This window comes from Xenopus tropicalis, chromosome 3 (assembly GCF_000004195.4).
Source record: "Xenopus tropicalis strain Nigerian chromosome 3, UCB_Xtro_10.0, whole genome shotgun sequence".
Classification (NCBI taxonomy): domain Eukaryota; kingdom Metazoa; phylum Chordata; class Amphibia; order Anura; family Pipidae; genus Xenopus; species Xenopus tropicalis.
Genome location: NC_030679.2, coordinates 137,064,044 through 137,088,296, shown reverse-complemented (window position 1 = coordinate 137,088,296; position 24,253 = coordinate 137,064,044). Strand labels below are relative to the sequence as shown.

At 47.7% G+C, this 24,253-nt stretch overlaps 1 protein-coding gene across 2 annotated transcripts; it reads right to left on the bottom strand.

The window, feature by feature from the left end:
* Window positions 1-1,899: 1,899 nt before the first annotated feature.
* p2ry11 (purinergic receptor P2Y, G-protein coupled, 11) lies at window positions 1,900-20,306 on the bottom strand. Of its 2 annotated transcripts, none has more exons than XM_031897805.1 (2): window positions 20,015-20,306; window positions 1,900-3,390 (listed from the first exon to the last, which is right to left on the bottom strand). In XM_031897805.1, exon 2 carries the CDS (start codon window positions 3,339-3,341, stop codon window positions 2,400-2,402), a length of 942 nt encoding a protein of 313 aa, XP_031753665.1. In that variant the 5' UTR covers window positions 3,342-3,390; window positions 20,015-20,306; the 3' UTR covers window positions 1,900-2,399.
* Window positions 20,307-24,253: the final 3,947 nt, after the last annotated feature.

The following is a 24,253-nucleotide window of genomic DNA, read 5'->3' as shown; positions in this document are numbered from 1 at the left end:
GTTTTCTAACTTGACCGTTCCGATCTAATTGCTGTTTGGTTGCTATGGGCAACATCGCCGGTGATGTTGGCTGACACTCTATAATAAATAAGCCCCTGTATATACATAGAGGGTATAGAGCAGGGATCCCCAACCTTTTATACCTGTGAGCCACATTCAAATGGGAAAAGGTGTTGGGGAACAACGCAAGCATGAAAATGGTTCCTGATGGTGCTAATAAGAGCAGTAAGTGGCTATTTAATAGCCTCTATGTGTACTGGCAGCCAACAGGGGGCTCTGTTTGGCATTATACTGAGTTTTTATTCAACCAAAACCTGCCCCCAAGCCAAGAATTTAAAAATAATCACCTACTTTGAGGCCACTGGGAGCAACACCCAAGGGGTTGGGGAGCAATATGTTCCTCCTGAGCCACTGGTTGGGGATCCCTGGTATAGAGCATATTCTGTCTGCAAACTACTCCTAATGTAACCAGCAGTGCTAAAGTAATTTGCCTTAAATAGTCAAATATGACTTTCCAGACCCCCCCCCCCCCCCATCCCTGTTAGAGATACATTGGTTGGAATATTCGCCGTATGGCAACGCTCACGCTGCTGACAGTATTTACTATTCCTACACGCAATGCAGGGGGGGCTCATACTGAGCCAGAAGATATTATCCCTTTTTGTGTTGCTGCTTTGTCAATAAAGGAAAGATCAAACAATGAAACATAAATAGTTTACTATTCCGGCCCAGCAGCTTTGTGGTGAAGATTGTCCTTTTCAATTGGTCTCCATTTTTTCCTGTTTTTATAGTTTTTTTAATGATTTCCCTGACCCTGGCAGCCAAAACCTATTGCTCCATGAGGTTTAGTGTTACTTTTAGTTGCTTTTATTTCTATTCAGGCCTTTGCTGTTCATATTGCAAATTTCATGAACATACCCCCACTGAATGCGGTACCCCCATTGTGTTCCATTATATTTATCTTTGTCAAAAATACTTTGCTTCTGGACTATTCAAGCTTTGCAAATGAACCAACTCTAAGGGGAGCAGTAACCCTGAAAATGTGGTGCACAGAGAATCTGAGTTTTTATCATTTCTATGGAGTTAAAGTGGAACTCGGGCTTCCGAACCAATATTTGTTAAAAAGCCCCCACACTACATACTAACCCCTAATATCCTTATTACTGTAATCTGCTCCATCAAAAAGTCTGAATAAATACCATTTTATATGCTGAAATCCAGCTGCAAAACAGTTCTTCTCTTTCTGCATCATTTGAAATCCTGGCAGGGGAGGAGGGACTAAAACACTGATGTTACAAATTGTAACAACTTCCCCACAGCTTACAGACAGCATGCAGGAACTACATAACCCACAATGCATTGGACTGTGATGTTCCTGTCCTTATTGACATCACATGTGCAGGGAATTGTGGGATTGGGAGGATGCATAGTTGGAGAGATGGGAAAGAAGTTGGGGATATAGTTGACAATGGCCTGAGGAGCTTAGGGGCGTGGCCAAGGATGTCTCACTTTTCCTCACTATAAACATCGGCATCAAATCTCAATTTTGCTAACTGAGCCAGTACGTTACTATCCCAGTGTATGTATGTATGTATGTATGTATATCTTTATTTATAAAGCGCTACTTATGTACACTTTATAAATAGCTATATGCAGGTTACAGGCGCCGGTTATCCAAATGGACAGATCATACATAAAAGGGGATCCTTGGAAGGAAATTCGACCCTTGTATATTACCCTTGGATATTCATAAAATGACTTGGTGGAACATCATGGGGGTGCCGTGCCTTATAATATACCCACAGCTGTTCAAAAATAGTATACCGTGGGAATTGGTCAGCTGATCCATGGGCCAAAGTGATAGGCTGCAATAAATATTACACAACATGACAAAGGAAATTGTCTCTAGAATAGAAACTCTAAAATAATATTCAAGTTTGTAAAAGAAATAAGCAAAAAAAAAAAAGTTACAGAGAGAATAATGGAATGGAATAACAGTGCACTATAATATATATAATATATACATTTATACATTAGAGTCCATGTGTTTCTGTTTTTGGGAGTTACTGAACTATTCCAGTTCTGCATTTGGGTTCAGGAAGATGTTTCCAATGATCTCCTGGAACCACTACCAGCACTGCTATTCCCTACTCCAGGGGTGGCCAGACTTTTCCCATCAGCGATGGACCGATGACTCCTCCCCCAAGACGCACGGCGCATTTCCGCATCCCCCGGCCTCGTCGCAGTCGACCAGAAATCCACGGAGGATCGACTGGTGGATCGCAATTGACGTCTTGGCCACCCCTGCCCTACTCTGTACAATGGATTCCGCATGTTCTTCTCAGTCTATGGTTGTAGCCACTGTGTTGTATCGTGCTCTTATAAGGACTTCCTTGGGTTTAGAGTCTACTTTCTTCTTGGGACTTGACTTCTTCGTTCTCCTGGTAGCAGCCAAGTTTGGCCCTGACATTGTCTATCACGGCGGTGTAGAGCAGCGGGTGGATACAGGGATTCAAAGAAACAAGAGCTTTGGCCACCTGAAAGGCAGAATGAATCTTGAAAGACCAATTGCAATCTACCAGGGCCACACGGTTCTTCAGGTTTAGGTTCCTCAGGATGTGATAGGGCACGAAGGAGATGGCGTAGAGCAGCACGACCACACACACCAGAGTCACCACCTTTCTTTTCTCCCGTGCTTCCAACCCATGGCTTTTCCATACGGCCTTGGCTATTCCAAAATAGGACAAGAAGGTGATCAGGAATGGAAGAGCACAACCGAAGCCGGCCAGGAAAAGGCTGTAAGGAAAGTAAGATGGCAGCTCACTTTTAATGGCTGTTCCGATACACTCTGTCTTTCCGTTTTCCACTTGCAGCTTTGAGAAGGAAAAGACAGGGGCAGAGATGGCAGCTACCAGCACCCATACACCCACGCTGACCAACTTGGCATGCTTGCCCTCCACTCTACCTCTGGTGTAGAATGGGAACACAATGCCCAGGTAGCGGTTGGCACTGATACAGGTGATGAAGAATATGCTCCCGTACAGATTGCAGTTAAAGATGAAACGTTCCACCTTGCACATGGCAGAACCAAAGACCCAGTTCTTGTCCATGGTATAGTAGGCCACCAGCAGTGGCAGAGACAGGGAATAGAAGAGGTCACTCACTGCAAGGTTCAGAGAGAAGATGATGCCTGCGTGGCGAACCTTTGAGCCCCCGGGCCCAAGAAGCCAGATGGCAAAGCTATTGCCAAGCACGGACACCACAAACTCCACTCCATACATCGGACCCAGGAATTTAGTCTGGACTTCGGCAAAGGAATTGTTGCAGTTGGAGGAAGCCATTTATTCTTCAGATGCTTCTGGGTAGGAGCTTGGTGGATGATGCCGGTTCCTGCATTCAGAGATAAGATGTTAGGATAATAATTCATTGGAACAGTCATTCTGGTTTTCCATTTGAGCTTATCAGAGCTTGGACCCTTCAGAATACCTTCATCCCTCCCTCCGGTGTCCTAAACTTTCTAACCCACATATTGATGGACTACAACTACCAGAATCTGCCATATTTATTAGCGTTGTGTGTCATGATCACGCCACTCTCAGACACATGTGACACTGGGACGGGGAAACTCAGTCACCTTACACGCAGGTTAGACTAAAATCAGACGCCCCCAAACACACTAGCACCCCGAAAATCTATTCTCTGCCACCATCTATCATCACCAGGTGATAGGAATCTAATCTGAATATCTCCCTGCTCTCCACAACAGTTTGGTATCATTGGGAAGCATGTGACCTCCTCATAACCAATACCAGATTTATGAGGACATGAACCTTAAAGCAAAGGAGATATGGATCCTTTTTTTATAATCCATATTTTTCTCATAGCTGCTCCCCCCCTGCAGTTCTAGTTCCTTTTCTTTGATCACCAGATCAAAGAAACCAATTGCCCCAGCTTCCCTGCCCAAATGGTCTGGCCCCAAAGTGTCTCCTAACCCAGATAAGTGTCTCACCTTCCCACAGTCCCTTGTTGCATATTTAATTAAAGGTCTCTGTGTGAGCCTGCGACCAGATGTTGGTAGAGTTTAACCCTTTACAGTATGACACTGTGTATAGGAGAGGGAGTTGGCCAAGTGATCATCTAAGCTGCCTCTACTGCTGAACCCATGTAGGATCCTTGTGACCTATGGACACGTCAGTTAATCTGACATACTAATGGCTGCCTTGAGAATATGACTCCATAAAAAACACTGAGGTATTTTAGTTACTTTATAGGGTAAAGCCCTCCAGTGTGGGTGACAAAACGTCTGAAGATACCACCATTACTTTTGTTGCCCATGATGGAGGAGATTCAGTGTGGATGTGGTACTGTTCCAAATGACTAGAGCAGGATCCCCAACCTTTCTTACTCGTGAGCCACAGTCAAATGTAAAAAGACTTGGGGAGCAACACAAGCACCATAAAAGCTCATGGAGGAGCCAAATAAGGGCTGTGATTGGCTATTATGGGCCTCTATGCACCCTATCAGCTTACAGGGGGCTTTATTTGGTAGGAAATCTTGTTTTTATTCAACCAAAACTTGCCCCCAAGTCAGGAATTCAAAAATAACTCCCTGGTTTGGGGGCACTGAGAGCAACATCCAAGGGGTTGGGGAGCAACATGTTGCCCCTGAGCCACTGGTTGGGGATCACTGGACTAGAGGATGCTGATGTAATTCCAATATTTAAAAAGAGATAACAGTTTCAGCCTGGCAATTACAAGCCTGTATGTCTGACATTTGTGGCGAGCAAGTTATTTGAAGGTTTGGAGCGTTTTTTTTCTACTTTCTTTATTACAAATAGAAAGCAATTATTTTTTTTTTTGTTTCAAAACAATTTTTATTGACAAATCAAAGGAAGTTCTATGGGTTCAAATGTCACCCTGTCCTATGCAAACCTCCTTTATGGATTGGATTTTATAAATATCTGTTGGGTTATTGTGTAAGAACTGCAGTTGTTGGGATACATTGATGATGTGTTTGCACTATGGATGGGGTAATATTTAGACCTGACTGACATGGTCATAAAGCTTAATTCTTATACTCCCTTTATTAAGGTTACAGTAGCTGAGAATAGTATTTCGTTCTTACATATGCTGGGGATAGGAAGAGAGAGGCAACTGGTTATTAATAGCGCTGCGTACATAAGTAGCGCTTTATAAATAAAGATATACATACATACTAATATATTTATTAAGGAAACATGATAGAAATACATGATTAAAATTGGGCTACTAAATATAAAATGTACCAGTTTATGTGAGTGGATAATTTTTTTCAATGACCATTTAACCCTTTCTAAAGATTCAGCCGAAACCGACATTCGGTGCATCCCTAATCATGGGTGATGAAAATCCTTAGGCAAGAAGATGAGACAGAGGAAAAATGTTTGCATTGGGGATACCCTAGAGCAGTGCTGTCCAACTGGCGGCCCGCGACCCCCCTCTGTGTGGCCCCCCACCTGTCTGGCTGCTTTGATGGCTTACTCTTGTGTAAGCTTTAAATGGTATCAGTACTGAGATTAAATGGCTCCCTGCATGGTTCTCACCTCAGATTCAGGCTGTATTGTTTAAATATGTAATCCCCTGTGTTGTTCACACCTTTTAATCTCTGCATTGTTCACCCCCTGCAGTGTTCATACCTCAGGCTCAGGCTGTAATCACCCATATTGTTCCCCTGTTCACACCTCAGGAGCAGTAGAAACCCACAAATAATCCCTGCACACTACAAAAAGAACATATACTGTGGTGGTACTTCAATTAAAAAGTTTTTTAATATATAGTTATTGTGCAGACTGTAGGAGCAGTGCCAGCATTGTGTCACTGTAGGCTGCCTGTGTGTGCCATACACAGAGAGTATGGCACACACAGGCAGGGTAGGGAAGGCAGAGTATGGCACACACAGGGAGAGTATGGCACAAACCAGCCAAGAATGGCAAACACAGTGAAAGTATGGCACACGCAGGCAGGGTAGGGAAGGCAGAGTATGGCACACACAGGCAGGGTAGGGCAGGCAGAGTATGGCACACACAGGCCAAGTATGGCACAAACCAGCCAAGAATGGCATACAGGCAGGGTAGGGAAGGCAGAGTATGGCACACAGGCTGGGTAGGGAAGGCAGAGTATGGCACACACAGGCAGAGTAGGGCAGAGTATGGCACACACAGGCAGGGTAGGACAGGCAGAGTATGGCAGGTTTTTGCTGTACTACAACCATTAATATGGGTATGGTCATGTGATAACATGGGTGTGGTTTCAAGTGGGTGCGGTTTCAAAAAGGGGAGTGGTCAAAACTGGCTTCCATTATTGGCCCTCCACCACGTAGGTCGGAAAAATTCCGGCCCTCGGTACAACAGAAGTTGGACAGCACTGCCCTAGAGAATTATGAAATGCAGAGATTTAAGATTCAGGGGGGAAGAGGGCACCCCCAGAACAGGCATCCATGCTGTGGCACAATATGCACAATAACCACAATAAGCACGTGCCCTGGCCACTCAATACGCACATTCATATCATGCAGGGACACTTGCTAATTATGGGCACACTGGGAGTGGGGTTCCGATTGGGCTCTGTTTGCCTGCGGCAGCCCCCCTAAAGTTACCAGGGGCGGCAAACAGTAGGTCTTGATAACTTTGCCAGCCAAAATTCTGAATTTTTGAATCACTAGTGATGTGACCCCCCTTCAACCCAAGCTGAAGCCTCAGGGCAGGTAGGGATAGGGATGCCTAATTGCCCCTGACAGCAACCCCCCTACATATCCCCCCCATGTAACATGCAAACATCCCCTGTCACCCCCTGCTTGAGTCTCACACTGCCACCCCCCACTGCCACCCCCCACTGAACCTATTACTTTAGTTGGCTGATTTGCTTGTGTGTCCCGACCCTTAGATAAAAGGCAGATCTGTTTCTGTATATCTCTGGATGCCTCAGATGCGACACACAAGTATTGGGGTGCTGCTGCTGCGTCGTATCCCAAGAAGCCTGTTGTGCTCCTGCCTGTGTGTGCATTGGGGTGGGGGGGGGGGGTTGTGTGCAAATTTTGCACAGGATCATGTAAGAATCTACTTAGGTTCCACTATATTAGATTGGCATTAGTCTCCTGGGAAATAAACTGATAGCTGAGAAAACCCCAAGCATCAACTACAGAAACCCAAGATTTGCAGATAGGAGCTGCTGGTGAATGAAGCCCTGTGCTTATCAGTCTTCTTCAAGGGAGTGTAAACCAAAAAAACCCACAGTGTCTGTCTGTCCCTTTCAGTTCTCTGATTTTTGATAGGAAGTAGATTAGCAGAGCCACTAATAAGCCTGCAAAGCTGAATTCTGCTACATTGTTTCAAGAGTCAGAACAGGAAGGGTCAGACAGACACTGATCCCAATAAGAATTACATTTCCAATTACCTTTAAAACCATTGGCCAATTTTCATGACTGTATATTGGAAAGTTGCGTAGAATTACATTCATGGGCAACATATCATTTAGATGGGTTTCAGTCCCTTTTAAATCTGCTCTGAATGCTAAATAAACGTGTAAGATTTTACTGATCCATGAAGTGTTTATTTCTTCACCCTCTTCTGCCCATATCCTGCCCATAAAATTCATTTGGGTGCCAACACCTATTTGTTTGCCCTCAGGGCGAGAACACATCTGTAGCCAAACACTAGAACAACCCCAGGAGTAGAGTAAAGGCCCCCATACACGGGCCGACTATAGGTGCCGATATCGGTCCCTTGGACAAATTCGGCAGCTAATCGGCCCGTGTATGGGGAGAGCAGAGCGGCCTGGCCGACCGATATCTGGCCTGAAATTGGCCAGATCTCGATCGGCCAGGTTAGAAAATCTGGTCGGATCGGGGACCGCATCGGCTCGTTGATGTGGTCCCCGATCCGACTGCCCCATTGCCGCCCACATAATCCGATCGTTTGGCCCCAGGGTCAAACAATCGGATTATTTTTTTTTAACCTAAACGCTCCCCGATATCGCCCACCCGTAGGTGGGGATATCGGGGGAAGATCCGCTCGCTTGGCGACATCGCCAAGCGAGCGGATCTGCTCGTGTATGGGCACCTTAAGAGGCCAATCAAAGTCGTGGATCAGATTTACATGATGAAATAATAGCCCCCTCCATATGAACATGGGGCACCAAGCAGCCAATGACTCTCTCTCCCTCCAATAAGGGATACACTGCTTTCTACTCGGTTTATGTGATGGGAGTGGCCCGCCATAAACCAGCCAATCAACTGAGCACGTTAGCACCTTTATGTTAAATGCCAGTAGTATAGATTCTTTGAGGCTAATTGCTTTGAAAAGTCAACTCCAGACCCAAATACATGTTACTTAAATGAATTCCCTGCATAACATAGGGCTGCCGTGCCCCCCTCACATCCAGCAGCCTTGTACCATGTAATGCAAAGCACCCCCCTTATCTGTTCCCTCCATCAAATCCCTACCCCCCACAAGCACAGGGGGAAGCAGCCCCTTAGCCCTATGCCATACCAGTAATTAAAGGGCATATTCATGTAAAATTTGAATTGTACGATTTTACTATATATAATAATAGTATATTAATCGCCCCTTATCATTTTACTTTTTTATTTACCCAATACACAATCACTGCACATTCCCAGCTGTGTGAATGTAACTGCTATAGAAACCAGTGTTACGTTACATAGTTACATAGTTACATAGGGTTGAAAAAAGACCATTGTCCATCAAGTTCAACCCATCCGAGTAAACCCAGCACACAACCTATACTAACCAATCTATACACTCACATACATAAACTATATATATACAACCAGTAATACTAACTGTAGATATTAGTATCACAATAGCCTTGGATATTCTGCTTGTTCAAGAACTCATCCAGGCCCCTCTTATGGGCATTAACAGAATCTGCCATTACCACATCACTAGGAAGGGCATTCCCCAACCCCCTCACTGCCCTCACCGTGAGGAACCCCCTACCCAACATCCCCCGGCAGGGCATTCCATAACCCCCTCACTGCCCTCACCGTGAAAAACCACCTACGCTGCTTCAAATGGAAGCTCCGTTCCTCTAATCTAAAGGGGTGACCTCTGGTGCGCTGATTGTTTTTATGGGAAAAAAGAACATCCCCCAACTGCCTATAATCCCCTCTAATGTACTTGTACAGAGTAATCATGTCCCCTCGCAAGCGCCTCTTTTCCAGAGAAAACAACCCCAACCTCGACAGTCTCACCTCATAGTTTAACCCTTCCATCCCCTTTACCAGTTTAGTTGCAGTCTCTGCACTCTCTCCAGCTCATTAATATCCTTCTTAAGGACTGGAGCCCAAAACTGCCCCCCATACTCAAGGTGAGGCCTTACCAGGGACCTATAAAGGGGCAAAATTATGTTCTCATCCCTTGAGTCAATGCCCTTTTTTATACAAGACAGCACTTTATTTGCTTTAGTAGCCACAGAATGACACTGCCTGGAATTAGACAACTTGTGATCTACAAAAACCCCTAGATCCTTCTCCATTAAGGATACCCCCAACACACTCCCATTCAGTAGATAGTTTGCGTTTATATTATTTCTACCAAAGTGCATAACTTTGCACTTATCAACATTGAACCTCATTTCCCAGTTTGCTGCCCAGTTTTCCAATTTTGTCAAATCGCTCTGCAAAGCGGCAGCATCCTGCATGGAACTTATAGTTTTGCACAATTTTGTGTCATCAGCAAAAATAGAAACAGTACTCTCTATGCCCTCCTCCAGGTCATTAATAATCAAGTTAAAAAGCAAAGGACCAAGGACTGACCCCTGCGGTACTCCACTAACCACACTGGCCCAATTAGAAAATGTTCCATTTACCCCACTCTTTGTAATCTATCCTTCAGCCAGTTCTCTATCCAATTACAAATATTATGTTCTAGGCCAATATTCCTCAATTTGATCATTAACCTTCTGTGAGGTACTGTATCAAACGCTTTAGCAAAATCTAAGTAGATGACATCAACTGCCATTCCAGCATCAAGGTTCCTGCTCACCTCCTCATAAAAGGCAACTAAATTAGTCTGGCAAGATCTGTTACACATAAAACCATGCTGGCACAAACTAATAGTATTGTGAACTGCAATGTATTCAACTATCCTATCCCTTATTACCCCTTCCAGAAGCTTTCCTACTACTGATGTCAGACAAACAGGCCTAAAGGGGTATAGATTCACGGGAGGAGGGGGTTATTCTTCCCCTTTACAGAGCGCTGGTAAGGCCCCATCTAGAATATGCTGTTCAGTTTTGGTCTCCAGTGCTCAAACGGGACATTATTGAGTTAGAGAGGGTCCAGAGAAGGGCAACTAAGCTGGTAAAGGGTATGGAAAGTCTCAGTTATGGGGAAAGACTGGCCAAGTTGGGTCTGTTTACACTGGAGAAGAGGCGCTTAAGAGGTGACATGATAACTATGTATAAATATATAAAGGGATCATATAATAACCTTTCTAATGTTTTATTTACCAGTAGGTCCTTCCAACGGACACGAGGGCACCCACTCCGTTTAGAAGAAGGGAGGTTCCATTTAAACATTCGGAAAGGATTTTTTACAGTGAGAGCTGTGAGGTTCTGGAATTCCCTCCCCGAATCAGTCGTGCTGGCTGATACATTATATAACTTTAAGAAGGGGCTGGATGGATTCTTAGCAAGTGAGGGAATACAGGGGTATGGGAGATAGCTCTCAGTACAAGTGAGGGAATACAGGGGTAGGGGGGATAGCTCTCAGTACAAGTGAGGGAATACAGGGGTATGGGAGATAGCTCTCAGTACAAGTGAGGGAATACAGGGGTATGGGGGATAGCTCTCAGTACAAGTGAGGGAATACAGGGGTATGGGGGATAGCTCTCAGTACAAGTGAGGGAATACAGGGGTATGGGAGATAGCTCTCAGTACAAGTGAGGGAATACAGGGGTAGGGGGGATAGCTCTCAGTACAAGTGAGGGAATACAGGGGTATGGGAGATAGCTCTCAGTACAAGTGAGGGAATACAGGGGTAGGGGGGATAGCTCTCAGTACAAGTGAGGGAATACAGGGGTAGGGGGGATAGCTCTCAGTACAAGTGAGGGAATACAGGGGTAGGGGAGATAGCTCTCAGTACAAGTGAGGGAATACAGGGGTAGGGGGGATAGCTCTCAGTACAAGTGAGGGAATACAGGGGTAGGGGAGATAGCTCTCAGTACAAGTGAGGGAATACAGGGGTAGGGGGGATAGCTCTCAGTACAAGTGAGGGAATACAGGGGTAGGGGAGATAGCTCTCAGTACAAGTGAGGGAATACAGGGGTAGGGGGGATAGCTCTCAGTACAAGTGAGGGAATACAGGGGTAGGGGAGATAGCTCTCAGTACAAGTGAGGGAATACAGGGGTAGGGGGGATAGCTCTCAGTACAAGTGAGGGAATACAGGGGTAGGGGGGATAGCTCTCAGTACAAGTGAGGGAATACAGGGGTAGGGGGGATAGCTCTCAGTACAAGTGAGGGAATACAGGGGTAGGGGAGATAGCTCTCAGTACAAGTGAGGGAATACAGGGGTAGGGGGGATAGCTCTCAGTACAAGTGAGGGAATACAGGGGTATGGGAGATAGCTCTCAGTACAAGTGAAGGAATACAGGGGTAGGGGGGATAGCTCTCAGTACAAGTGAGGGAATACAGGGGTAGGGGGGATAGCTCTCAGTACAAGTGAGGGAATACAGGGGTATGGGAGATAGCTCTCAGTACAAGTGAGGGAATACAGGGGTAGGGGAGATAGCTCTCAGTACAAGTGAGGGAATACAGGGGTAGGGGGGATAGCTCTCAGTACAAGTGAGGGAATACAGGGGTAGGGGAGATAGCTCTCAGTACAAGTGAGGGAATACAGGGGTAGGGGAGATAGCTCTCAGTACAAGTGAGGGAATACAGGGGTAGGGGAGATAGCTCTCAGTACAAGTGAGGGAATACAGGGGTAGGGGAGATAGCTCTCAGTACAAGTGAGGGAATACAGGGGTAGGGGAGATAGCTCTCAGTACAAGTGAGGAATACAGGGGTAGGGGAGATAGCTCTCAGTACAAGTGAGGGAATACAGGGTTATGGGAGATAGCTCTTAGTACTAGTTGATCCAGGGACTGGTCCGATTGCCATCTTGGAGTCAGGAAGGAATTTTTTCCCCTCTGCGGCAAATTAGAGAGGCTTCAGATGGGGTTTTTTGCCTTCCTCTGGATCAACTAGTAGTTAGGCAGGTTATATATAGGCATTATGGTTGAACTTGATGGACGTATGTCTTTTTTCAACCCAACTTACTATGTTACTATGTTACTATAGTTTTCAGGCTGAGAACGAGATCCCTTTTTAAATAACGGCACCACATTAGCAATCCGCCAGTCTCTTGGCACCATGCCAAACCTCAACGAATCCTGAAAAATTATGTGAAGAGGTTTGGCAATCACAGCGCTCAGCTCATTTAATACCCTGGGATGAATCCCATCCGGCCCTAGACCTTTGTTTACCTTTACATGTTCAAGTCTCTTTTGAATTTCCTCCCGAGTGACCCACGCGTCAGTAGCTAAATTACTAGAACTGGGCATATTACAAGGGAAGCCTTCATTATCTGGCTCCTCAGATGTATAGACAGATGAAAAATAAGAGTTCAAAATTTCTGCTTTTTCCCCGTTCTCATCAACCAACGTACCCCCCCGTGATAATAAAGTTCCCACCCCTTCTTGCTTCATTTTTTTACTATTCACATAATTAAAAAATAATTTAGGATTCTTTTTACTCCTAGCTGCAATATCCCTTTCCATCTCTATTTTAGCTTGCCTGATAGCTTTTTTGCTGCTTTATTTGCTTCCTTGTACCTGATGAAAGTTTCCGCTGTCCCAGCTAACTTGAATGCCCTAAAAGCACGTTTTTTATTACCAACCTCGACCCTAACTCTTTTATTCAGCCATAAAGGTTTTGCTTTGCGATGCCTCTCCTTGCTTACAAGGGGAATATACTGTTGTGTATACCTGCAAAGCAATGTTTTAAAGATGTTCCATTATCCCTTCTATTCCCCTAAAGTAAACCCATGTAACAGGAGCCAGTTCACTACCAGGTCTGTTACTCAGCTGGCTTGCAACAGTGTTCTGGGAGCCACAACCAGCAGTGCAGAGAATACTGGCACTTATATTGTAGTGTCACCCACTGTGACCTACAGCACTTATATCTGCCTACCTGTGTCTGTAAGTTACCCTCCCATATAGATTGTAAGCTCTACGGGGCAGGGACCTCCATCCTCTTGTGTCCTCGACTCTTAACTTATTGCAACTGTATCTTGTATTTATTTGTATTTATTGTTATACTTTGTATTTATCTATTATTATCTTAATAACTCCCTGTTTTTATTAATGTATTCTACTGTACAGCGCTGCGTACATAAGTAGCACTTTATAAATAAAGATATACATACATACATATACATACATACATACAGCCCGGCAGATACTGCTTTCCTAATCAATTTACAACTTCAAAACTACTGAAAAAAATGAAACAAATTCATGTTTGAAAGTTGCATTTTCTTTCATTTTGCATTATGGATACCCCCCCCCTATAATACCCTTGCTTGGTGCAAGTTCCCTGGCAAGTGTGTAAATGAGCCCCTTAACATATACACATTCCATAGCACTGAGCATAAACATGTACAGTCAGAGGCGCTCTCCCCCCCAGAGCAGTCACATTGAATCACATGCACAAACTTGTAATGCCCTGAGATCTGTCACTTACCCGCTCTATCTGCCCTTCCAGGTCCTTTGTGGGCACAGGAGCAGGCAGTGAGCAGCCCCACGTTGTGCTGAGGATGTGTGCTGCCCCCAAGCACTCCCCCCACCTTAGCATGTGTAAAGCCCCCCCAGTGAGGGCAGGAATGTGATGAGAGACATCCAGTGAGACAGTGTGTTAGTCAGTGCAAAGGGGAGGGTTCTGCACGCCCAGACCGACTCCCTCCATTCAGCTTGATTATAATAAAGGGCAAGTAGTGCCACCCGGTTCTGATTAGAAAGAACACTGCGGCATTATGGGAGCTATAAGTAACACTTGCAAATCTTAATGGATATTTAATATGTGCTCATTATAGAGGGAAGCAATGGAACTTGTTTGTGGTTTCCTCCTGATCCCCCCCCCTCTTGCTAAAAAGGCAGCCAAAAATAAAACTTTTATTCTAAGCATATTCCCCCACATACGTTCATTGCATATAATCAATTGAAACAATGTAGTCAGTAGCCGGCTCTCCCCAAGCCAGAACTCCAGTTCCCACAATGCCTTGCACAGTTCTGTTAGTCTCCTGTTCATGGCCGGGCATGCAAGGCATTGTGGGAGCTGGAGTCTTGACTGGGGGAGAGCTGATTATAACATTATGGCAGCCCAATCATATACTCCGGCAGCCCAATCATATACCCCGGCAGCCCAATCATACACCCCGGCAGCCCAATCTTATACTCCGGCAGCCCAATCATATACCCCGGCAGCCCAATCATATACCCCGGCAGCCCAATCATATACCCCGGCAGCCCAATCTTATACTCCAGCAGCCCAATCTTATACTCCAGCAGCCCAATCATATACCCCGGCAGCCCAATCATATACTCCGGCAGCCCAATCATATACCCCGGCAGCCCAATCTTATACTCCAGCAGCCCAATCATATACCCCGGCAGCCCAATCATATACCCCGGCAGCCCAATCATATACCCCGGCAGCCCAATCATATACCCCGGCAGCCCAATCATATACCCCGGCAGCCCAATCATATACTCCGGCAGCCCAATCATACACCCCGGCAGCCCAATCTTATACTCCAGCAGCCCAATCATATACCCCGGCAGCCCAATCATATACCCCGGCAGCCCAATCATATACCCCGGCAGCCCAATCATATACCCCGGCAGCCCAATCATATACTCCGGCAGCCCAATCATATACCCCGGCAGCCCAATCATATACCCCGGCAGCCCAATCATATACCCCGGCAGCCCAATCATATACCCCGGCAGCCCAATCATATACCCCGGCAGCCCAATCATATACCCCGGCAGCCCAATCATATACTCCGGCAGCCCAATCATACACCCCGGCAGCCCAATCTTATACTCCAGCAGCCCAATCATATACCCCGGCAGCCCAATCATATACCCCGGCAGCCCAATCATATACCCCGGCAGCCCAATCATACACCCCGGCAGCCCAATCATATACTCCGGCAGCCCAATCATATACCCCGGCAGCCCAATCATATACTCCGGCAGCCCAATCATATACCCCGGCAGCCCAATCATATACTCCAGCAGCCCAATCATATACCCCGGCAGCCCAATCATATACTCCAGCAGCCCAATCATATACCCCGGCAGCCCAATCATATACCCCGGCAGCCCAATCATATACTCCGGCAGCCCAATCATATACCCCGGCTTAACCCCCAGTACCACAAAAGGACTTCTCTAATCCCCTTTAGACCAATGCAGCCCACCTATAGCTGCCCTCTCTTCAGCAGAATTCAGCTAGTTCCACAATGCATTCTATTGTTTCCATGCAGTAAGATTAAGCCCATTCTCCAATCTGCCCCCCTCTATCAACTCCCTGCTCCAGGATACCCCCCAGAGTCTTGAATCTGCCCCTCTCTATCAACTCCCCACGGCAAGATACCCCCAAAGTCTTGAATCTGCCCCTCTCTATCAACTCCCTGCAGCAGGATAACCCCACAGTCTTATATCTGCCCCTCTCTATCAACTCCCTGATGTAGGATATCCCCCACAGTCTTGTATCTGCCCCTCTCTATCAACTCCCTGCAGCAGGATAACCCCACAGTCTTGTATCTGCCCCTCTCTATCAACTCCCTGCAGCAGGATAACCCCACAGTCTTATATCTGCTCTTCTCTATTACCTCTCCGGCAGCAGGATAACCCCACAGTCTTGTATCTGCCCCTCTCTATCAACTCCCTGCAGCAGGATAACCCCACAGTCTTGTATCTGCCCCTCTCTATCAACTCCCTGCAGCAGGATAACCCCACAGTCTTGTATCTGCCCCTCTCTATCAACTCCCTGCAGCAGGATAACCCCACAGTCTTGTATCTGCCCCTCTCTATTAACTCCCTGCAGCAGGATAACCCCACAGTCTTATATCTGCCCCTCTCTATCAACTCCCTGCAGCAGGATAACCCCACAGTCTTATATCTGCCCCTCTCTATTAACTCTCCGGCAGCAGGATAACCCCACAGTCTTATATCTGCCCCTCTCTATTAACTCCCTGCAGCAGGATAACCCCACAGTCTTATATCTGCCCCTCTCTATTAACTCTCCGGCAGCAGGATAACCCCACAGTCTTGTACCTACCCTTCTTCATAAGGTCGGTGGTGCAGCAGGATAACCCCCATTAACTTCTCCTGCGCTTTCTGCCCATTCCTGGCATGGTGTATATTAGGGTGCATATTACAGTAGCCCCCCTGCACTTGCTCCTGGGGGTCTAAGGGCCTTAAGTCTGATTCTTTCATTATCTGCCTCTGTGTTTATTTCATTAAGTTCCATGTGTGAACCTGTGGCTTTTGGGTGGGGGTTTGTTAAATGTCAGTACAGGGGAACCGCAGCGCAGTGGGTAAACCAGTAACCCGGCTGCACCTTGTCAGGGTATAAAATCCGGCACAGAGTGCAGAGAGCACCTTACTGCCTGCCAGTGTAGGGGGCAATAAGGGGGGGCCTATGTGCCTCACAATTACACCTGGGTCTTTGAATATAAAGGGAAATCCCACCCATTTTTTTCTGCATATTGAAAGTAAATGTAATTCTAAGGAGATTTCATTACATTGATTTGTAAATGGAATCGTTATTCACTTTGTCTGTCCCTTTCTATTCCCTACACCGGGGATCCCCAACCTTTCTTACTCGTGAGCCACAGTCAAATGTAAAAAGCCTTGGGGAGCAACACAAGCACCATAAAAGTTCATGGAGGAGCCAAATAAGGGCTGTGATTGGCTATTAGGCAGCCTCTATGCACCCTATCAGCTTACAGGGGCTTTATTTGGTAGGAAATCTTGTTTTTATTCAACCAAAACTTGCCCCCAAGTCAGGAATTCAACAATAACTCCCTGGTTTGGGGGCACTGAGAGCAACACCCAAGGAGTTGGGGAGCAACATGTTACCCCCGAGCCACTGGTTGGGGATCCCTGCCCTACACTGCTGCTTCTGACTCTTGAAACAAAGCAACAGAAGTCGGTTGAATAACAGACCTGCAATGAAGGACACAAGGCAGTGTGAGGACTGGCTTCTCTTCCACTGTTTCAAGAGTCGGAACGAGCAGTGCTGAAAGGGACAGACAGTTATAAATCAGTATATTACATACTCTAAAGTCTCTAGAGCCTCACACAGTGAAATGTCAGTGCCAGGGTAGGAAATGGTTACGGATCCTCATTAGTACATAGGAAACGGTGCCAGCAGAGGAAACAAACACCCAAATGCCTCTTGTAATCTCCTTCTAGAAACTAATGCCTGTCTATGGGGCCATACTGTATCTAGCCAAGAGAAGAAGAGCTGACTTATGGACGTGCCCCAGGGGGTTAGAATTCCCTGCATGCCTCCCTTTGTACATCCACCCCCCATAGCAATTTGCTCCCCAGCGCCCTGCCCCCAGCCCACAGCTGCTTTGTGTTACACCGCAGTTACTACAGGGAGGGGACTAACTACTAACACACACAGACAGGCACTTTATACTCCTGATGCTGCAGAACTACTGCTCCCAGAATCCTCTGTTGCCCCATTACCTGGTATAGAGTAACATTGGGGCAGGGCAGGAAGGCATTTACATTCCGAATGAGGCTCTTTGTTAGTTTAGGCCCTCGCTAGGAAGTTTATTGATGTTTTATTTATATCTGATCTGCATGTAAAACAATCCCTGGACAGAGAGGGGTCACAGTGGGGGGCCGGGGAAGGTGGGACAGTGCCTGTATGAAGATTCCTGTACATACATTGGGCACAGGGGACATACATTGGGCGCAGGGGACATACATTGGGCGCAGGGGACATACATTGGGCGCAGGGGACATACATTGGGCACAGGGGACATACACTGGGCACAGGGGACATACACTGGGCACAGGGGACATACATTGGGCGCAGGGGACATACATTGGGCGCAGGGGACATACATTGGGCCCAGGGGACATACATTGGGCGCAGGGGACATACATTGGGCGCAGGGGACATACACTGGGCGCAGGGGACATACATTGGGCGCAGGGGACATACATTGGGCGCAGGGGACATACATTGGGCGCAGGGGACATACATTGGGAGCAGGGGACATACATTGGGCTCAGGGGACATACATTGGGCGCAGGGGACATACATTGGGCGCAGGGGACATACATTGGGCGCAGGGGACATACACTAGGCGCAGGGGACATACATTGGGCGCAGGGGACATACATTGGGCGCAGGGGACATACATTGGGCGCAGGGGACATACATTGGGCCCAGGGGACATACATTGGGCGCAGGGGACATACATTGGGCGCAGGGGACATACATTGGGCGCAGGGGACATACATTGGGCACAGGGGACATACATTGGGCCCAGGGGACATACATTGGGCCCAGGGGACATACATTGGGCCCAGGGGACATACATTGGGCGCAGGGGACATACATTGGGCGCAGGGGACATACATTGGGCCCAGGGGACATACATTGGGCGCAGGGGACATACATTGGGCGCAGGGGACATACATTGGGCGCAGGGGACATACATTGGGTGCAGGGGACATACATTGGGCGCAGGGGACATACATTGGGCGCAGGGGACATACACTGGGCGCAGGGGACATACATTGGGCGCAGGGGACATACACTGGGCGCAGGGGACATACATTGGGCGCAGGGGACATACACTGGGCGCAGGGGACATACATTGGGCGCAGGGGACATACACTGGGCGCAGGGGACATACATTGGGCGCAGGGGACATACACTGGGTGCAGGGGAAGAATACTGGTATCAGCAGCCTTTTATTTTCTCATTTGCCAATGGGGTCTGATGTATCCGCCTGGGCAACTGCATCAGGGGAAGAAAATGCCCAAGATTTCCCATGCTCTTTGGGGCCAAATTGCTATAAAATGATGATATGAAGACTTCTCTGGAAATGCTGAGGGCCACTGCAACAGCCAATCCCCTGCCATGAAATGCTGTTAGCCCCAGTAACACCCAATAGCTCCATTTCAGTTCTTGCCGGTAGCCGCACAGTGTTAGTGCAGAGATCTCTTTCCTCCAGCACTTTAACACCTGCTTTGTCACATTTGCATTATGTGATGGAAACGTAACACTAATATTTCCTTCTTGAACCGAAAACTCTCTTTTTCTGACAAACCACAAACTGCAGGAAGCTGAATTAATAGCAAACTGGCACCTTGCAGAGCTTGGCAGTGGGTCTGGGCCCCTGTCCCTCTCGTTGGTACCTTGGTAGGGATGGAAGGTGCTCTCTGGATGCCCAAATAGTGGGACAGGGATTTCACACCCTGCGTGCCCCAGAATACAGGCAGCTCCTGGGTAAGTGACTGGCATTGCTCTGCTGGTGTGGGTACAAGAGAAAAAAATGAAAACTCTACATGAAACCACACAGAGGGGTCTTCTGTATACTGGCCTATAAGGGGTTAACAAGGCAAGAAGACAGAAAGGGCATGTAGGGTAACACACAAACACAGCTGCGGAGCCTTTGGGATCAGGTAGGGGAGATAGAGTAGCGCCATGTGTGGGGGCGCAGGCAGGATGGGGGGCTCTGCAGGGACCCTATGATATATATACAGCACTTTAGTTTAACCATTACTAAGAGAACATGATTATGAGAAAAGCCACTGAGCTCTTATCTAATTTCCCCCAAGCACTTTAGCACTTTCATATTATTTCTAACGTGTGTCTGATGTTTCCCCACTGCCGTGTCAGTTGAAACCACAAATACATATGTACAGTATATACTCACATTCTCTGCACCACAAGCCGAGCACTCTGGAATATTCCATCCAATGTTACCTGCAGAATTGCACTGCATGTCAGCCGTCATTCAAGGGCAAGTTTGCCTTTCTATTGGCTTTCAGCCAGTTACAATTCAAGGATCAGGGGCTTAAACCCCAACAGTGCATCTGTATAGCCTTAATCACAGAATGTCTGGATATGGGGGGGCCTAGTACAGAGACCACTCACCAACATGGCGGGTAGAGACATCACTGACAGAGCAGCGGATTGGCGGCTGCTGGATGGAGTGAGGGTCTGGATGGAGTGAGAGTCTGGATGGAGTGAGGGTCTGGATGGAGTGAGAGTCTGGATGGAGTGAGGGTCTGGATGGAGTGAGAGTCTGGATGGAGTGAGGGTCTGGATGGAGTGAGGGTCTGGATGGAGTGAGGGTCTGGATGGAGTGATGGTCTGGATGGAGTGATGGTCTGGATGGAGTGAGGGTCTGGATGGAGTGAGGGTCTGGATGGAGTGAGGTTCTGGATGGAGTGAGGGTCTGGATGGAGTGAGGGTCTGGATGGAGTGAGGTTCTGGATGGAGTGATGGTCTGGATGGAGTGAGGGTCTGGATGGAGTGAGGGTCTGGATGGAGTGAGGTTCTGGATGGAGTGAGGGTCTGGATGGAGTGAGGTTCTGGATGGAGTGAGGGTCTGGATGGAATGAGGTTCTGGATGGAGTGAGGGTCTGGATGGAGTGAGGTTCTGGATGGAGTGAGGGTCTGGATGGAGTGAGAGTCTGGATGGAGTGAGGGTCTGGATGGAGTGAGAGTCTGGATGGAGTGAGGGTCTGGATGGAGTGAGAGTCTGGATGGAGTGAGGGTCTGGATGGAGTGAGGGTCTGGATGGAGTGAGGGTCTGGATGGAGTGATGGTCTGGATGGAGTGATGGTCTGGATGGAGTGAGGGTCTGGATGGAGTGAGGGTCTGGATGGAGTGAGGGTCTGGATGGAGTGAGGGTCTGGATGGAGTGAGGGTCTGGATGGAGTGAGGGTCTGGATGGAATGAGGTTCTGGATGGAGTGAGGGTCTGGATGGAGTGAGGTTCTGGATGGAGTGAGGTTCTGGATGGAGTGAGGGTCTGGATGGAATGAGGTTCTGGATGGAGTGAGGGTCTGGATGGAGTGAGGTTCTGGATGGAGTGAGGGTCTGGATGGAATGAAGTTCTGGATGGAGTGAGGTTCTGGATGGAGTGAGGGTCTGGATGGAATGAGGTTCTGGATGGAGTGAGGGTCTGGATGGAGTGAGGTTCTGGATGGAGTGAGGGTCTGGATGGAATGAGGTTCTGGATGGAGTGAGGGTCTGGATGGAGTGAGGTTCTGGATGGAGTGAGGGTCTGGATGGAATGAGGTTCTGGATGGAGTGAGGGTCTGGATGGAGTGAGGTTCTGGATGGAGTGAGGGTCTGGATGGAGTGAGAGTCTGGATGGAGTGAGGGTCTGGATGGAGTGAGAGTCTGGATGGAGTGAGGGTCTGGATGGAGTGAGGGTCTGGATGGAGTGAGAGTCTGGATGGAGTGAGGGTCTGGATGGAGTGAGGGTCTGGATGGAGTGAGGGTCTGGATGGAGTGAGGGTCTGGATGGAGTGAGGGTCTGGATAGAGTGAGGGTCTGGATGGAGTGAGGGTCTGGATGGAGTGAGGGTCTGGATGGAGTGAGGGTCTGGATGGAGTGAGGGTCTGGATGGAGTGAGGGTCTGGATGGAGTGAGGGTCTGGATGGAGTGAGGGTCTGGATAGAGTGAGGGTCTGGATGGAGTGAGGGTCTGGATGGAGTGAGGGTCTGGATGGAGTGAGGGTCTGGATGGAGTGAGGTTCTGGATGGAGTGAGGGTCTGGATGGAGTGAGGTTCTGGATGGAGTGAGGGTCTGGATGGAATGAGGTTCTGGATGGAGTGAGGGTCTGGATGGAGTGAGGTTCTGGATGGAGTGAGGGTCTGGATGGAGTGAGGGTCTGGATGGAGTGAGGGTCTGGATGGAGTGAGAGTCTGGATGGAGTGAGGGTCTGGATGGAGTGAGGGTCTGGATGGAGTGAGGGTCTGGATGGAGTGAGGGTCTGGATGGAGTGAGAGTCTGGATGGAGTGAGGGTCTGGATGGAGTGAGAGTCTGGATGGAGTGAGGGTCTGGATGGAGTGAGGGTCGGGATGGAGTGAGGGTCTGGATAGAAAATATATATTTCTAACGCTGGGAGGTTCCCCCGGAAAGAGGAAGCAGTGGGGATATATTTAGTTCTTGCGACATAAGAAGCCAGACGCACACACAGGGGCAGTTACGCACACACAGGGGCAGTTACGCACACACAGGGGCAGTTACGCACACACAGGGGCAGTTACGCACACACAGGGGCAGTTACGCACACACAGGGGCAGTTACGCACACACAGGGGCAGTTACGCACACACAGGGGCAGTTACACACACACAGGGGCAGTTACAGAAACAGACGCCTGAGGAGGTGGCAAAATTCTCCAACAATCCACCCCATGGGAGCGGCCGCTGTATATTGCCCCCTGCACTCACATCCACAGGACCTGTGGCCACTGACCACTGAAAGGGTGGGTCCCTTCCTAGTTACTAAACTTCTACATCTACTGATTGGCCCTCTTGGAAGGAATGGAGTTTTGCAACTGGGCTTAATTTTTTATTATTTGTGTTTTTTTAAAAAATATTTTCAAAATCCCCAGTTTGGAATTTCAACAGTTATCTGGTTGCTAGGGTTCAAATGACCTTAGCAACCAGGAAGTGGTTTAATCGAGAGACAGGTATATGAATACAAGAAGACTGGAATAGGAAAATAAGTAGCCTCGTAGAGCAATAGTCTTTTGGTTGCCGGGGTCAGTGACCCCCATTTGAAGATCACAAGATATTATATACTAAGGGGAGCGCCCATAGAGTACCCAGAGCCTTCCGGTGCAGAGGGCCCAATGGGCCCCAATAAGTACATTTCAGTCTGTACATTCAGACAGGACTTAAGTTCAGCAGAAAGTCCCCTGAGTCTGCAGGAAACCATCTCTTATCTGGCAGGGCAAAAGCCCAGCGGATGCCATGATAGTGTAATGCCATTGTGCCCATTTCCTGGGGAGCCAAGGCCGATCCATTAGGATAAATAAGCATTTCCTGCCCTTAGAGCCCCCCCCCGGCCGTGCCACACACATAAAACATTTGCTAAGCTCTAAAAAACCTCCAATCTATGGCACAAACTCAGCTTGTGGTTCCTTATTCCTATCGCCAGCTGAAAATGGAATTTGTCAGGGTCACTGACCCCGGCAACCGAAAAACACTTGGGCTGCACGGCTTCACTTTTATTGTTATTCTTCTATTTTATTGATCTATTTTATATTTAATTCAGGCCCCTCTGCTATTGTTTCTACTGGGAAATGCTGGGCGTGTGAGGAATCACTGACACATGAATGACCCACCTTGTAAGAAGGAATAAAAATCCCCCCTGATGATGAGCAGTTACAGAAAACCCGAGGTGGCAGTTAGTGCTACTCAGTACATAAATAATAATTCCAGGCCCGACTGTGAATGTGCAATTGGGTTTAGTACTGACAAAAAGAAACCAGCATCCCTGTTATTCATTTCAGCAGATTGTATATCATTGTGACCGTAGCTGGCCATACATGGTAAGACCCCCAACCTAGTAGGCTGACTCGGCAACCAACATACCGGCCACATGGAAAAGATCCAGTTGTTTGACCCCTGGACAAATGATTGGATCCTAATAGGGGCATAGGGAGATCCATCTTGAGAAGAGCGCATCGCGGTGTGATCCTCACCCAATAGATTTGGTAACCTGCCCAATCGATAAGATACCTGCCCAATTTGTGCCCAAATATCAATAGGGCAGAACCTTGCATGGCCCCATAAGCAGTTTTTATTGGTCCACATACGGCCACTGCAATTGTTATGGGATTGTGCCTTTGTGGAAAACATGGAATAAGGATTCCGAGCTCATTACAACACCAAAGAGAATACATTATAGCTGACCCAGCATGCATCTGGGTTGCCCCCCCCCCCCGCACTTGGTTGTACATATGGAGCTGGGTGCATTGCTGGGGTCATAAACTTATATTGGCTTCCTGCTCCCTCTGCTCTTGCACTTTCCACATAAGATGCCACAACCATTAACCACTGCAGCAGTCTGTATTACCCCCGACACCCTGATTCATACATTCTGAATATGATACATAAATTCCCACCTTCTGTCAATACCACATCAGT

Coding starts and splice junctions, on each gene's coding strand:
- p2ry11 (XM_031897805.1), bottom strand. CDS start 3,341: ATGGCTTCCTCCAACTGCAACAATTCCTTTGCCGAAGTCCAGACTAAA.